The 16,016-nt window shown below is 41.5% G+C and overlaps 1 protein-coding gene across 1 annotated transcript; it reads left to right on the top strand.

Annotated features, from left to right (window-relative positions):
* Positions 1–7,571: 7,571 nt before the first annotated feature.
* On the top strand, positions 7,572–8,246 carry LOC111607988 (tripartite motif-containing protein 29-like; the record flags this gene model as incomplete). The annotated part of the gene is given in 2 exon segments (XM_023330138.1): positions 7,572–7,734; positions 7,736–8,246. Coding segments are annotated over 2 exon segments (672 nt in total), but the record flags the coding sequence as incomplete, so codon positions are not given.
* Positions 8,247–16,016: the final 7,770 nt, after the last annotated feature.

Below are 16,016 nucleotides of genomic sequence, written 5' to 3'. Positions count from 1 at the left end.
GGAGACGGTTCTTCTTGAGTATTCTCAGAAAGTACAGTCTCTGCTGTGCCTTCTTCAGCAGCTCCTTGGTGTTGGTGCTCCAGGTTAGCTTGTCCTCCAACTCCATGCCCAGAAACCTGAACACTGGGACCCTCTCCACACAGGTCCCACTGATGGTGAGAGGCTGGATGTCCGTTTTGTTCTTCCTGAAGTCGATCACCAGCTCCTTTGTTTTGGAGGTGTTGAGGAGCAGGATATTGACTTTGCACCACTCTGACAGCCGCTTCACCTCATCCCTGTACTCCAGCTCCCTCTTCCCGCCTGAGATGAGACCAACAACAGTCGTGTCATCTGCAAATTTATGATCTTGTTGCTGAGGTGGTTGGAGACACAGTGATGGTGTAGTGTAGAGAAGTGGGCTGAGCACGCAACCCTGTGGCGATCCGGTGTTCAGGCTCAGAGCAGTGGAGGTGTGGGGGCCCAGTCTGACCCTCTGGGAGCGACCTGTTAGGAAGTCCAGGATCCAACTGCAGGTGGCTGATGGGAGCCCAAGGTTTGCTAGCTTGGACACCAGATGTTGGGGAAGTATGGTATTAAATGCTGAGCTGAAGTCCACAAAGAGCATTCTGACGTAGCTCCCCTGCTTCTCTAAGTGGGTCAGGGCAGCATGAAGTGCAGTGGATACAGCATCCTCTGTGGACCTCTTTGCTTTGTAGGCAAATTGGAGAGGGTCCAGCTCAGCAGGCAGGCCAGCGAGGATGTGACTCCGCACCAGTCTCTCGAAGCACTTCATGATGATCGGTGTGAGTGCCACTGGCGGTAGTCGTTCAGGGTGTTGATGTTGGTTCTTTTCGGCAGGGGGAAAGTTAAAATTATTCTGTTAATCTGTTTTATGATATTTGGAGGGACGGCTAAGGAATATGCAGGATACGTCAGCCTGGATAAGGATTCAGTTTTTGTTAATAAAGTTCTACCAAACAACATCAAGTCTCTTTGAAGCCAAATATTTAAGGTTTTGCCACATTTATCAATGTTGTCTTGTAAATTTTTTCTAACACTGGTAGCCCTACACCTAGTAATCCACATGCCTAAGTATTTAACTTCATTTTAACTGGAATATTGAAAATTAAAGAATCAGCACCATTATGGATACTCATAATTTCACATTTATTTACATTTAGCTGCAGCCCTGAGGCTTGAGAGAACAACTTTATTTAGAGCTAAAGGAATTTGTTCTTTGTTTTTTAGGAAGAGGGTTGTATCATCTGCGAATTGGCTAATGATTATTTCCTGGTTATTTATTTCCAGACCTTCAATATTAGAGTTTTTAATTGTTATTGCAAGTAGTTCTGTGACTAAAATAAATAAGAGAGGCGAGATACTGCAACCTGGTCCGATTCCCCTTTCTACTGTGAATCTGGGGCATGTGCCCTGTGACAGAGACACACAGCTTAATATTAATATTATATAATAATATATAAGTGTTGATATTGGTGTTTAACATGGTAATCATATGAAGAAAACTATTTCCAAAACCAAAATGTCTCAACGTGTTAACAATAAATTGATGTTCCACAGAATCAAATGCTTTGTGGAAATCTAAAAACAACAAAAACCATCATCTTTTATTAAGTGACTATAATCAATAAGGTCCAGAACCAGGCGGATGTTGTTATGATGGATCTGCCTTTCAGAAAACCGGATTGGGTTTGACTAATTATTTTAGTAAACCAGTTTTTAACCTCATTGCCAAAACTTTTGTTAAGATCTTGTAGTCAGTGTTCAAAAGCGTGATTTTTCTTATCTTTACCAGGTTTTGGGATTAGTTTAATTATGCCTTGTTTCATAGTTTCCATGAGTTCTTTCCTACTAACACATTCTTCTACAGCCTGAAACAACAAAAGTTTTAAATCCTCCCAGAAATGTTTATAAAGATTAGCTGTGAGGCCGTCTGGCCCGTCTGGTCAGAAGCCATATTTCTTATAGCAATGTCAAATTCAGAGATTATTAGCTCTTCATCACAAATTTCTTTGAAGTTTTCATCAATAACAGGAACTAGATTACTTATTTTATCAAAAAAGGATGAAGTAATTTGTTCTATATGTGAAGATTTATAAAGATTACTATAAAACTTAAACACTTCTTCTGTTATTCTCTTATTCTCAGAACATTGAACTTAATCAATTATAAGACTATTAATAGCTTTATATTCCTGTCTATGTTTTTCTAAGTTACAAAAAGAAACACTATTTTTTTCTCCTTCTTCGATCCACCTGGCTCTGGACCTTACATAAGCACCTTTTGCCCTATTTATTTATATCTCATCTAATTTAGATTGCAATTTATTTATTATTCTATCCTCATCAGTCCAACTTAATTTTCTGTAAAGTGACATAAGATCTTTAATGACCATTGTCTCTTCTGCTTTTATTTTTCTATGTAACTCTTGACCAAATTTAATTGAATATTTTCTAATCCTATATTTCAAGAATTCCCATTTAAGAATTGGTGTTTCAATAGAATTGTCACTTAATATATTTAGAATAAGTTCCTTAATAAATTGACAAAACTCTAAGTTTGTAAGAAGGTTTGAATTAAATTTCCAGTAATTATTGAGTTTAGAACTTCTATCTACTTTTGTAGTTTTAAATTGATAATGCAGTGATCACTTACAGGACAGTTTGCTATCTCTGTTTCTTTAATACACTCTAGGACTGCAGCAGATACCAGCCAATAATCAATGCGTGATCTACTGTGTGACTCCACTGTGTAGCGCTCTCCAGACGTCTATTCATTTCGTGTTACTAACAAATTTTTTAAGAATAGGATTTGGAGTTTCTTTTACCAGCAGTGAATAGGCCAATCGATCCGAACATCATATGGAGCCAAGTTGAAATCCCCTCCAACTACGATATGATCAGTAGGAAAATTAGCAGTGAGCTCCACAATAACCCTTGTTATTTGATGTAACAGATTCCTGTTGTATTGATCATTATATCCATAAATGTTTAACAAAGTTATTGGGACATTATCAACTTCTAAAACACAGGCTACCCAATGTCCATCCTTATCTGCTTTCTCACTCAAAATCTTACCAGGACACCTGAGAAAGCAGATGGCGACTCCAGCCGATCCATTTGTCCCATGACTGAAGAGAATTTTATCTCCCACTGCTGCGACCAGAACTTCGCATCAGATGCATCAGAATGAGTTTCCTGTAAAAAGGTGCAGTGTGCTTGTTGTCCTTAACAAAACAAAAAAACTGCTTTCCGTTTAAGTGAGTCTTTTAGTCCCCTTGTGTTAAAAGAAAAATCGGTTTTCAACTGAAAAGCAGAAAACATTAACAAATGGTTTAGGAGAGTGAAAGGTCCCATTAACAGAACTGTCCTCTACCTTTCCATATTCATTTCTGTGCATCTCAGTTCTCAGCTGAAGAAATATCCATGATGCGTTTTCCTTCAATGAAACCAAACGGGCCCTGAAACCTGCAGCTTTGCCTTCTTTTCTTGCTTTTTCAATTTTTGGCCACATAGCTTGTCTTGCTTTCCAATCTTCTGGTGTCAAATCTTCAGAGAAGCGAACTCCTTCTTCTTTGCAAACTGGAGAAGTTTTAGTTCTCTTCCAGATGTCGTCTCTCAAGGCTCGTCTCACAAACAGAATGATGATCTGTCTGTCCCTGTTATGCATCTTTCGACCCACTCTGTGGACAACATCAACCTCTTCATCCATCTTTGAAGCCAAATCAGGTGCCATTTTGCACAGAAGCGCCACAACTTCATCTCGGATGTTTTCACCAGACTTTTCCTTTTTTCCTTTTATGCGGAGGCTCCACCGTCTTTTATATCTTTCACTGTTCAGGACTCCTTCTTTCAACTGCACGTTCTCTTTGGAGAGTGTATCCACTTGTTTCTCCAATTCTATTATTTTCTTTTTGCAATCCTTTAGCTCCTCTGAGTTCAGCTGAACCGATTTAGCAATAGCCGCTAGCATAGCACTGTGCTGCTTTTTTGCATGCCAACTTCTTCCATGCGGTCATCTAATTTCTGTCCTAAGGAACTTATAGCGCTCAAAATAGCCTCAGTGTTCATTTGATCCTGGGACGAACCTTTAGTTCTTTTTTCCATGTGTGTGTTTTTTTCCAGAGTGCTGGTCGGGGTTCTGGTCGGGGTTCTGGTCGGGGTTCTGGCTTCCCTTTCCCGTTTGCCAGCTGCAGCTGATTCCATTGGCACAGAATAATCGTGATCACTTTTAGAATACAAAGTCTTGACTGCAGGTGGCATAAACTTATTGCTTTTCTTCATACTTCGAGCTGAGAACTGATTTTTACAAATATTTACTAGTAGTTTTACTTCATAAAGTAATTTAGAGTCGGGACATCTTAGGGAGCTCAGAGAAACATGACTGCCCTGTCCGCCATCTTCTCGGGACTCCCGCAGGTGGCTGTTGTCTTGTTAGGGTTGCCATCCGTCCCATAAACTACAGAATCGTCTCGTATTTGACTGTTAATAGTTGCGTCCCGTATTGAACTGAAACCAATTTGTTCTGTATTTCTATACATGTCTGATAGTCACACCACCTGTCACACAGATCTCAACAATAATGACCAAAACACAACACAGGAAATATTAAGGTCAGCTAAATTGTGGCGGGAGCTAAATAGGACCCCGGACGGTGTTGTCATGGTTACCTAGAGACGGACACGACGCAGCCGCGGTGAGCTGCTATAAACCCGCGTCTTTTTAAAACGTCCACCGATTCTCCACCGTCCTTAGAAGCAAAACCTCTGGCAGAAATACAGACGTGAGGAGGAAGACGCACATCCCAGGCTGAACGATGTCAGTGAAGTTAAATAGAAGAAATTTAAAAAGAAAATGTGTCGGCGACATTCAGTGACGCACGGAGCGCTGAATGAAATCAGACAGAACGGATCAGGAGAGGAACCGCAGGCCCATCAGAACCTACAGAACCAGACATCAGAGTCTCTTCATCCCTCAATCATCTCCTGAGACCAAAACATAATATAAATGGCAATTTAAAGAACAAATCATACTAATAGATTATTGTTAAATAAATAAATATTGTGAAGAGAAACCGTTTATTTTTCTACATTAGTTTGTTAGGGCTTTCTGTGTAGGAAAAATGTTGACATCTTTTATAAATACAGTGTTTCGTGGTCAATATTATTTCACTATTATTTTATTAATGTGGGTTGCCAGTTTGGATAACCTGACCTCCTATCAAGCTATAAGAATGAAGGAAAACATGCTAACTGTAATGGTAAAAGCAGTATCAGCCAGAACCCAAAACGCAGCCACAACAAGAGGACGGTTAACCAAAAACTTTTATTACTAAAGTAAATGGTGTAGAAGGATGTGGTCACACTAGTGGGTCAGGGACGAGGAATCCACAGGGGTCAGGAGTCCAGCGGGGGGAGGGGAGGGTGAATGGACAAGGGGAGATCTGTGGGGGTCTCAGGGGACAAACAGACGACAGGCACAAAATCCACCAACCTGAGGCTGAGTCGTGAAATGGTCCAGGGTCATGCACAGGAGGGTCTCAGGCAGTGAAAATCCAGAATCCAGAAGGCAGGAGGCAGGGTCAGAGACAGGCAGGGGTCAGCAACAGGACTTTCAACAGCAGAAGGATTAGGCAAAAATCTGTGGTCAAAAACAGGCAGGATCAGAAACCAGAAAACGCTTTGAAACATGAGACAAGGCTTGAAAGCTGTGACAGTGGCAACAGACGATCTCGCACTGAGCTGGTGACGAGCAGCTGTTTAAATAGGAACCAGCTCAGTGCAGGTGAGGGCAATGAGCAATGAGCACAGCCAAGGCAGAGCTGAAGGGCTGGAATCATGACACTAACAAAAAGCCTCAGACCTGCAGCCCACAGGCGGCTCTAGACACAGGCTAACAGAAGTGGCTCTTTGGCTCAATTATATATTAAATGATAAAATACTGCCCTGTTTTTGTTTCATTCCTTTTTAATTGCCCTGTAGGCAGCAAATCATTCACACATACAGTATGTACATTTATTATTATTGATACTTTAATTAAAGACGAATTGTACAAGTTTATGTGTAAATCAAACAAATTAGTCCTGAGTGTCACTAAAGCCCTTAGACTCCAAAACGTTGGTGACCCTTGTTCTAGGACTTGGCAGGGAGACACTTGAGTTTAAATGTCTTTACTCAATATTTCTACAGTGGTGCTGTGATGTATCTGATAAGTCAGATCAGATGCAGAGTCCAGTCAGTAGCTGTTATTCAACAAGAATATTATTTAAATTAAAGATCATTTTTATGTGGTTTGACTGCTATTTTTTTAAACCTATTTAACACAAATTAATGTCATTCAGCAGTGAGGATGAGAGAGAGAAGAAGAGAAGATCTAGTACAGACAGAGGAAGGCAACAGGTTGGTCTGATATCAGGTGGAAGTGAGGGAACAGCTACTTAATCCCAAGCAATAATTTTTAAACATTATTCTTAAAAACTGTATTAAGATCATTAACTTTTACAACTAATGTATAATGCTTTTCTGACCATGTGACTTAGTGGAGGCGCCAAAGACGAGGGTTGAAGGAGACAGACATGAGGTCAGTATCTGTTGTAGAGGAGACAAGTGATGACATCAGGGAGGAACAATTACATTAGGGAGGCAACAAAAACCTAAATACCATGATGGGCTGAATTTAATTACTATATTTTATAAATGCATGAATAAGGCAAGCTTTATGGACATATTAAACATGTGATGACATGTTTGCATTTACCTCAGAAAGAATGTAGTTGTGCATAAAACCCAGAAGAACCAGTCAGATGTTGAACCTTGAATTAAATGATTCTCTGAAAACTAAATGCAGAAATAGACCTCTGTCTCATATCTGGCAGTAGAACTACTAAATGCTGTTTTGTTAAAGTTTTACAGCTTTATAAAAAGACGGATTACAAACTGATATGAACACGATGCAAACATTGGACTCTCTGCAGTCTGTTGTCATTACAGAGCAGTTAGGAAACAGGAAGCATATTTTCCCTTAACCACCAAACACATCTAGTTTCTTCAGCAAGAATGATTCTTTCATTTTATTCTCTGAAGCTGCAGAGAGCTAACATGTTAGCAACCTGAGTTTAAGAGACTCAGTCAGTTATTTTGAACAGAAAACTGTTGTGAAGATGTTTCAGCTTAAAATATTATTGCTTTCAGAGCGCTCCTCTTCCTGGTCTCACACACACTGAGTCTGGGTGGAACCAGCAGCTGCTGAAGCTGGAGGCTGATTGGCTGCAGCCTCTCTGCCCTGACATGTGATTGGTGGATCACAACTCGAGCTTGTTTCTATTCTCGGGAAATGAAACTAACAGTCAGTGCTACTGAGAGCAGAAATGGAGCAGCAGGCGGTTCAGCTGGATCAAGAAACTTTCTCCTGTTCCATCTGTCTGGATCTACTGAAAGATCCAGTGACGACTTCCTGTGGACACAGCTACTGTATGAACTGCATTACAAACTTCTGGGATGAAGGTGAGAAAAAGGAAAACTACCACTGTCCTCAGTGCAGGAAAACCTTCACACAAAGCCTGACCTGCAGAAAAAACCATGCTAGCAGCTTTAGTGGAGCAGCTGAAGAAGACTGGACTCCAAGCTGCTCCTGCTGACCACTGCTATGCTGGACCTGAAGATGTGGCCTGTGATTCCTGCACTGGGAGAAAACTGAAAGCCATCAAGTCATGTTTATTCTGTCTGGCCTCTTTCTGTGAGAGAAACACCTTCAGCCTCATTTGATTCAGCTGCATTCAAGAAACACAAGCTGGTGGAGCCGTCCAAGAACCTCCAGGAGAACATCTGCTCTAAGCATGATGAGGTGATGAAGATCTTCTGCCGCACAGATCAGAAGTGTATCTGCTATCTCTGCACTATGGATGAACATAAAGGCCATGAAACAGTGTCAGCTGCAGCAGAAAGGACTGAGAGGCAGAGAGAGCTGGAGGAGAGACGAGGAAACATCCAGCAGAGAATCCAGGACCAGGAGAAAGATGTGAAGCTGCTTCAACAGGAGGTGGAGGCCATCAATCGCTCTGCTGATAAAACAGTGGAGGACAGTGAGAAGATCTTCACCCAGCTGATCCGTCTCCTCCAGAAAAGAAGCTCTGAGGTGAAGCAGCAGATCAGATCCCAGCAGGAAACTGAAGTGAGTCGAGTCAAAGATGTTCAGGAGAAGCTGGAGCAGGAGATCACTGAGCTGAAGAGGAAAGACGCTGAGCTGGAGCAGCTCTCACACACAGAGGATCACAACCAGTTTCTCCTCAACTACCCCTCACTGCCAGCACTCAGTGAGTCTACACACTCATCATCCAGCATCAACATCCGTCCTCTGAGACACTTTGAGGACGTGACAGCAGCTGTGTCAGAGCTCAGAGACAAACTACAGGACGTCCTGAGAGACTCATGGACAAACATCTCACTGATGGTCACTGAGGTGGATGTTCTATTGTCAGAACCAGAACCAAAGAGCAGAGCTGGATTCTTAAGATATTCATGTGAAATCACTCTGGATCCAAACACAGCAAATACATGGCTGAGACTATCAGAGGGGAACAGGAAGGTGACATGGATGAATAGAAATCAGTCTTATTCTAGTCACCCAGACAGATTCACTGATTATCCTCAGGTTCTGAGTAGAGAGAGTCTGACTGGACCTTGTTACTGGGAGGTTGAAGGGAGCGGGTTAGTTTATGTAGCAGTCGCATACAATAGTATCAGCAGAGCAGGATCGGGTAGAATGTATTGTTGGAATAATGATAAATCTTGGGCATTAGATTCTTATCAAAACAAGAGTAAATTTTGGCACAACAACATTCCAACCTCCATCTCAGGTCCAGTTTCCTCCAGAGTCGGAGTGTACCTGGATCACAGAGCAGGTATTCTGTCCTTCTACAGCGTCTCTGAAACCATGACTCTCCTCCACAGAGTCCAGACCAGATTCACTGAACCGCTACTGGCTGGAGTTTTGATTTATGACACTGGATCCTCAGCAGAGTTCTGTAAACCCAGATAGATTTCCTCTTTCCTCTCAGATTGTTGATCAGGGTTCATGGTTCTGATGTCTCTGCTCTGCTGTTCTGATCTTCTTTTTTTCCGGTTTAGTTCTTTGTGTTACAGGAGCCATAAAGGAAATCACTGCTGATCATTTATTTCATTCTCATGACAGAAATAATTCATGAAAATCTAAACTTCTCTGGACTCTAATGGTTTTCCTTTCAGTTTTTTATCCATGTATTTCGATGTTTTATTTGTTATTAAATCAGTTGAGATCAAAGTGATCTGAACTTGCTTCTGTTTTCTATATTGTGATCCAAAAAACCTGAAACATCAAATCATCATTGATGTTTTCTTCTCTCTCATATTTTTAGATTTAGATCAGAAAAATGTCTGTAGTTCTGTCTCTTTGGACTTCTTCAATAAAGAAACTTGATTACAGAGAAATGTTGAAAGTTTTCTAATCATTATTGTGATAAATTGTATGTTTGGTCGTCTATTGAGCAGAAACTTTTCCTCCAGAGTGTCTTATTTGCTGCTGGAAAAGATCAGATGTTTGGTTTCGTCTTCATTCATCAACAACACTCTGGATCCACCACCACAGAAAGATCCTGGTAGCAGTAATGAAGAGGATTAAAGCCCCCACTGTCAACATTTGGAAAACTGAGCTTTAAACCTGTGAGAAAGGTTGGAGACGTGTCATAAAACCAGTGGCGATAAAAGTGGGTATGCACTGTAAGCAGAGGGGCGCTGCACTAGAGGGGGCGCAAAAACCATGTGGAAATTTTTCTAGTCGGCATTTTTGTATTTAACAGCTGGATGCATGAAATGATCAGTAATGAGGAACAGCATTGATTCTGCGCCCCCCGCCCTTTGACCCCACCGCCTCTCCCCATACATATACAGTCATGGCCAAATGTTTGAGAATGATTGAAAGTTAATATTTACAAAGTCCTACGCTGCAGTTTTTATAACTGCAATTTGCATATACTCCAGACCAGGGTCTTAACCTGGGTTCGATCGAACCCCAGGGGTTCGGTGAGTCGGTCTCAGGGGTTCGGCGGAGCCCTGCCCGCGGAGGTAAAGACTCACTGGGTAAAGTCGTGATGACGCCCCGCTTGGCCAACTGGCTGCAGAGGATCATGTTAACAGGGCCAATCAGCGCTGCGGGGAATTTAGTGCGCGCAGTATCAGCGGCTGTCGTAGTTGTACGTCACGTGGTTTCTTTCTTAATTTTAATCCATACTAAATATGTCGAGCAAAAAAAGAAGAAAATGAACAGACTTTGCTCTGAAGATGCACTTGCCCAGGTGAAGCCACGCCTCTCTGAACTGGTCTCCCAAAAACAACAGCAGGAGTCACACTGATTTGCAGGTGTGTCATTTGTGCAAAACTTTATTCTGGCCCCAAAAAAGTATTTTGTGGATTCAAAATGACAAAAAACAAACTAAATTTAAAATAAAAAATTAAGTTATTAAAAAATTTGTCATTCTTAAAAAAATCCAATTTATTTTTAAATTGGTAAAATTGTAAAAAAATATATTTTGGGGACTGAAATTCTTTTATGGGGCTAAAATATTTTTGGGGGCCAAAATAAAGTGATACTGTAACTGTTGTGTTCCGTGGTTCTTTGTTTTCCTGGTGGGAGTCTGCTTGCTGCGCGTCTCACCATCTAGCCACCAGATGGCGCCAGACTCACCTCTCTCTGGTGTGTTGTCATCCTGCACACCTGAGATCAATCTGCTCATCAGGCAAGGTGTACAAGAGGAGCTGACTGCCAGTAACGGTACCTCTGAGCCCCCTTGAGCTAGTCTCTGTTTTCTCCTCGGTGTCTGATCACTTAGTGATTCTCCTTGTTGTCTCCTGCCTTCAGGTGTTTTCCCTGAGACGTCCCGGATTCTCCTCGTGACGATTCCCCCTGGCTTCCTATACTAGACCTCCCTCGTGACGCTGTGGAACATACCCACTGGTTGCCCGAGTTTCCAGACTCACCTCCTCCGGCTGGCAGTCGTGCCGCTCCTCTGTCTCTGTTCTGCCTGAACCTACCTGTCCGCCCTCCGACAACACTCCCTCGCAGCCTTCTGGATCTCTGTGGCTAAGCGCTGTTCCTCCTGGACCACAAGGAAACAAGGACTCCGAGCACTGCAGTTATCCCTCCAAATCTACAAACTCCTGTTCAACTATTAAGATTATTCCAATTTACTGTCATCACTCCCGTCTCCTACACCCTGTGAACTCACCGTCTCCTTGCTGTGTTCTTTATAGTGTGCCGACCACTCCGTGAGCCTTTCCCCCCTGGATAGACCCGTTACCTTCAGTGCATTCAAATATTGCTGTTGTAATAAATTCACTTGCACTATATATTGCTCTACTGTGTCGTGTTCTGCATGTGGGCTAGAAATATAGACTCAACATGACAGTAACTTGCTGTGAGTTCATACCTATGTCTTGAATTTGGAAAAAAAATTATTTTATTTATCACTAAAGGGTTCGGTGAATGTGCAGGGTTATCACGAGGTCCAGCGGAGTGAAACCTGTCAGCAGGTTTACAGGCAAGAGGATTTAAAACTCGCCAGTCATTATGTGAGGAAGGTTTTACTGGGATTTTGTGGAAAAGAGAATCAAAAAGTGATGGTTTTTAAAAAGATTTCACAAATAAAAACATGAAAACTCAAGTGTGAATTTTTTATTCAGCACCTCAGAGCTAAAGATTATGACAAAGTAGGAACAGGCTAAGGAAAATATAGAAAACAAGACAATAAAGACATAATATTATGAAATAAAGTCCAAATAATATGAGAATAAACACATTTTATAAATTTACTCGTAATTAGCTTAATATTGTATTATGACTTTATTTTCCTAATTTTATATCCCGTGCTTTATAAAGTACGGGATTTTCTGAATGATCATGCACTATTTATGTTGTATAATGCACTAATTGTTCCACACTTGGTTTATTGTGTTGAGGTATGGGGAAAGGCATGTTATACGAGTATAAAATCTGTTTTTGTTTTGCAAAAAAGGGCAATAAGAGTTATTGCTCGAAAACATGTTAAATATCCAACGAATACATTATTTTGTAATTTGAGGTTTTTGAAATTCAATGATTTAGTTGATTATAATATTTTGTTGGTTATGTATAAGGCACACCTAAAAACATTACCCTTAAACATCCAAAAAAATTTTGAAAAGAGAGAGAGTGGTTATAACCTTAAGGGGACACAGATTTTTAAGAAACCTAAATTCAGAACTTGTTTGAAAGAACGATGTACTTCGATACAAGGAGTCAAACTGTGGAACGACCTGCAAAACGATGTTAAAAATGCTAAATCATTACACATGTTTAAAAGAATGTTAAAGATTGTTTTTTTGAAGAAGTATGAAATAGTATAAAGTCAAAGTATAGTATTGTTCAGTTGAGATTGATGATTGACCTTGTTTTTTTGGTCTTCCTTTGTTTCTTTTTTTTGTCACATAAGACAAATCAAAAAAAAATTTTTAGTTTTTTTTTTTTCTTGTTTGTTTTTTTGTTTTTGATCCATAGTTGAGAAAAAGGGGCAGATATTATAAGATTATTTTCTTCTTTCTGCTACCTTTCATTTCATTTTTTTAAAATTATTTTTTTTTTTTTCCTTGTATTAAAAATTTTTTTTATTTGTATTGAATGAAATGAATAAAGATAATAAATAAATAAATAAATTTTACTGTTTTTATTTAACACAGTGGTAATCCTCCGTCATAAAACAATCCACTAACAGCTGCACGTCTTTTGAAAGACATCAGTTGAGCTCCTGCAACACAAACCATTTTTATCACCATTGGTACTAAAGTCCATATGGGTCTGGACTTTGACTAAAATTAAGGTATTTTTCAGCCTTTAATGTTGCACAGAAGAGTATTTTTTTCCATCTATTGCAAGCAGTTTCTATTATGTTTGGAGTGGCTCTTTGCCCAGGGTGCCATCTTGTCAGAGGGCGGTGTGAGTACTAGAGGGACAGAAATCATTTACTCCTAGAAAGGCTGCCAGAAACTACAACAAACATGTTGGTGTCTCTTAAACAGGTTAGAATATGTCTGTGGCCTAAACAAAACCTGGTTATTGCAATTTTTGCACAAAATCATTTTTAGAAAATCAGATTTCAGTCTGATCAGTTCTTCCTATTTGAGACTTTTTAAACTACTAAACATGAACAGATATAAAATGACTTAATTACTAAACATGTATAAAATGACAATTAAAAATGAATAACAAACATTACTGAAAATTACTAATAATTTATAAATATCTGTCAAGTTTAGGATTTGAGAACACGGGAAAGTTTAGCAGGTTGCTGCCACCGTCAGAGCGGAGGACGGACGGAGAGGCGGTTGGTGTAGAGTCAGACCTCCTCCCCCCTCCTGATACGGCCATAATTATCCCGTCCAGGGCGTCGTGTTGAAGTTCTGTTGAAGAAACAGGTCCAGCTTTGACACGTTCTGATAACGTGTCAAAATGAGCTAACTACTCTCCATGGCTCTCCGTTGGGGAGAAACCGTCCTGTAAACACCGGTAGGCATGAGGGGCACAGAGCCTGACTCCGAGTTGAGCCGTCAGAAATATTCCAGAAAGAACCCAGGCATGTCAACATGAGCTCAAATCGCTCTCTGGATATTATTGGCTCAGGAAAATCCATTTCAAAACATTACTGCTCGAATGCGCTGTCAATCAAAAGTGGGGCTCCAGGCTGCCATATAAACGCATCATAATGGACACCGGTGGAGTTGAAAGAGAGAGAAAAATCAATGGGAAATAAAATAAAAAGCAACTATACTGATTTTTCTTCCGTTTCTGGCTTTACATGTGGCTGTAATTCATTTACAGCCACATGTAAAGCCTGTGTTGGTTCTCTCGGAGGTTCTCTACCGCTTCCCTGAAAGCCTTTTTAATGGCGCTGATCATCTTCCACCGAGGCTGCAGTCGGTTTTTCATGGTAGTCAGGACGTTTCTCTCCAGTATCGGCGTCCCTGCCTGCAGGAGGAGGAGGATCATCTCTGGCTTGCTGCAGCCCTTCAGCAGGTCCTTATAGATCAGCTTCCCCTGGCGTCTAATCGTGTCTGGGCTCATGTTTTGGTCTGTGTGTTGGGATTCAGCCCAGAGTTTATCAAAGAGTCTATCGCAGATGGCCTTGTGTTCCTCTGGAGGGTAGTCCCTCTGTCCAGACTTATCAATAATCATGGTGATCACGTCTCTGACCAGGCTCCGCAGGGCTGTTTTTCTCCTCTCCACCTCTTCAGACTCCTGGTCTTCCTCTGACTGGCTGATGGTCTCCGTTTCTGGTTCATACAGGTCCAGCTCACCAGGAATCATTCCCTCACAGATAAAATGTTGAGCTGGATAGGAATCTGTGAATCCAGGGAGATGTGAGACCATTTCCTTCCTTTCCTCTTCAGAGCAAACGTGGGAACCTGTTAACTCCTCATTGCCGTCATCGTCCAGCACTGAAGAAGGCAACGTCCGACTGTCCCACTCCATCACAGAAGGAGTGAAGGCAGATGAGGAATCGTCAGAGCCATCATCAGAGCTGGACTCCGGTTCTGAGTTGTTTTCTATCAGATTTTCAGTCAACAAAATCTCTGGATCAGACAAGGCTTCAGTGGGTGATACTTCATCCATCTCTGACCGCCCTTCTTGTTCCTGTGGATCTTCAGTTGACTGACTCTCTGGTACAGAGTTCTCCACGTCTGCATCATGGAGAGGATGGATGGGCTCAGCGGATGAGATTAGATCCACCTCAGGCTCCTCCCTGTGAATATCTGTGGTTCCCTGGTCATCTAGAAGAACAACAGCTGCCGTGGTCGTAGTTTTGTTCTGGTCTTTGGCCGGCTGAGCCTCAGCTACACATCCTGTAGTGTCTGAAAGGTCGTCAACATCTTCCGCCTGGATCTCCATCTTTTCATTCAGAGACGTTTCCTGTTGTTCCTGGACTATCAGTGGAGCCACCTTTGAGGAACGTTTTCCAGTGACATTTCTGAAAAATGTCCTGATTTTTCCCATCAACCCTTGAGTCTTCTTCTGCTCACAAGTTGTACCGTCGGCTGGTTCCTTGAAATCCGATCTCTCCGAAATGGTCTGGGTCTCTGCGGTTGGTGAACTCTGTTTACTGGACATGATTGTTGGTAAGGTGTGAAGGTGAGATTAAGGTTTTGTGTGAGAACAACAGGCTCTGCGAGGAACAACTGCGAAGTGACGTTCAGGGAAAAAGAACGAGCAAATAAAGACCCTGACCTATGACGTCAGTCCACACGTCATAGGCATCAAACCCGCCCGCACAGCAGCCTTATGTCGTCACGTACGAAGTCACGTTGCGTCAGCAGCCACTTTACTGCGCATGTCAGACTATCTGTTTAACTATTTAAATGATTTACAGTCGGGATAATTCAATAATTTACGAGCGGCAGCCGCCGCAGATCGCCTCTCTTCGCCCGGCGCAACTCCCGCAGCTTTGCGGCGTCCGCAGCCGTCAGGTTTATTTTTAGCACATCGTGTGAAGCTCACACCGCCTCAACCTGCTGCTTTTTTAAAAATTATTATTATTTCTGAAGGCTTAGTTTGTTAAATGCCGTGATGGAGGAAGCTACAGCTTCATTTCCTCTGGTTGTGACCAGAATAGGGAGAAATGATTTTATTTGTTCTTTGCCCGCTAAATATAAATTGCGCGATTAATTTTTTTAATGAAAACGGGACTCGGTTTATCTCAGTGAGAGCTGATGATGTTACCGTGAACAAAATGGCTTTAATATCGCTAGTTAATAGCTAATATCCAACGTTTGGGGCATTTTCTCTCATCTATAGACTCACCTGCATTCAGGGCCGTGCAGAGACCTCTGGAGGGGCAGGGGCTCAAATTTAAAAAAATGGCACATTGAACATAAACTCCGTACAACAACATAGCAACAACCATATTAATCAAGAATCTAACTGGATCCTACTGTATCATTGCCATCATGCGGGGAAATGCAA

This window comes from Xiphophorus maculatus, unplaced genomic scaffold, assembly GCF_002775205.1.
Source record: "Xiphophorus maculatus strain JP 163 A unplaced genomic scaffold, X_maculatus-5.0-male Unplaced_Scaffold_BN225, whole genome shotgun sequence".
Lineage (NCBI taxonomy): Eukaryota > Metazoa > Chordata > Actinopteri > Cyprinodontiformes > Poeciliidae > Xiphophorus > Xiphophorus maculatus.
The sequence above is the reverse complement of the archived record's forward strand: the minus strand, read 5'-3'. Positions and strand labels throughout refer to the sequence as shown.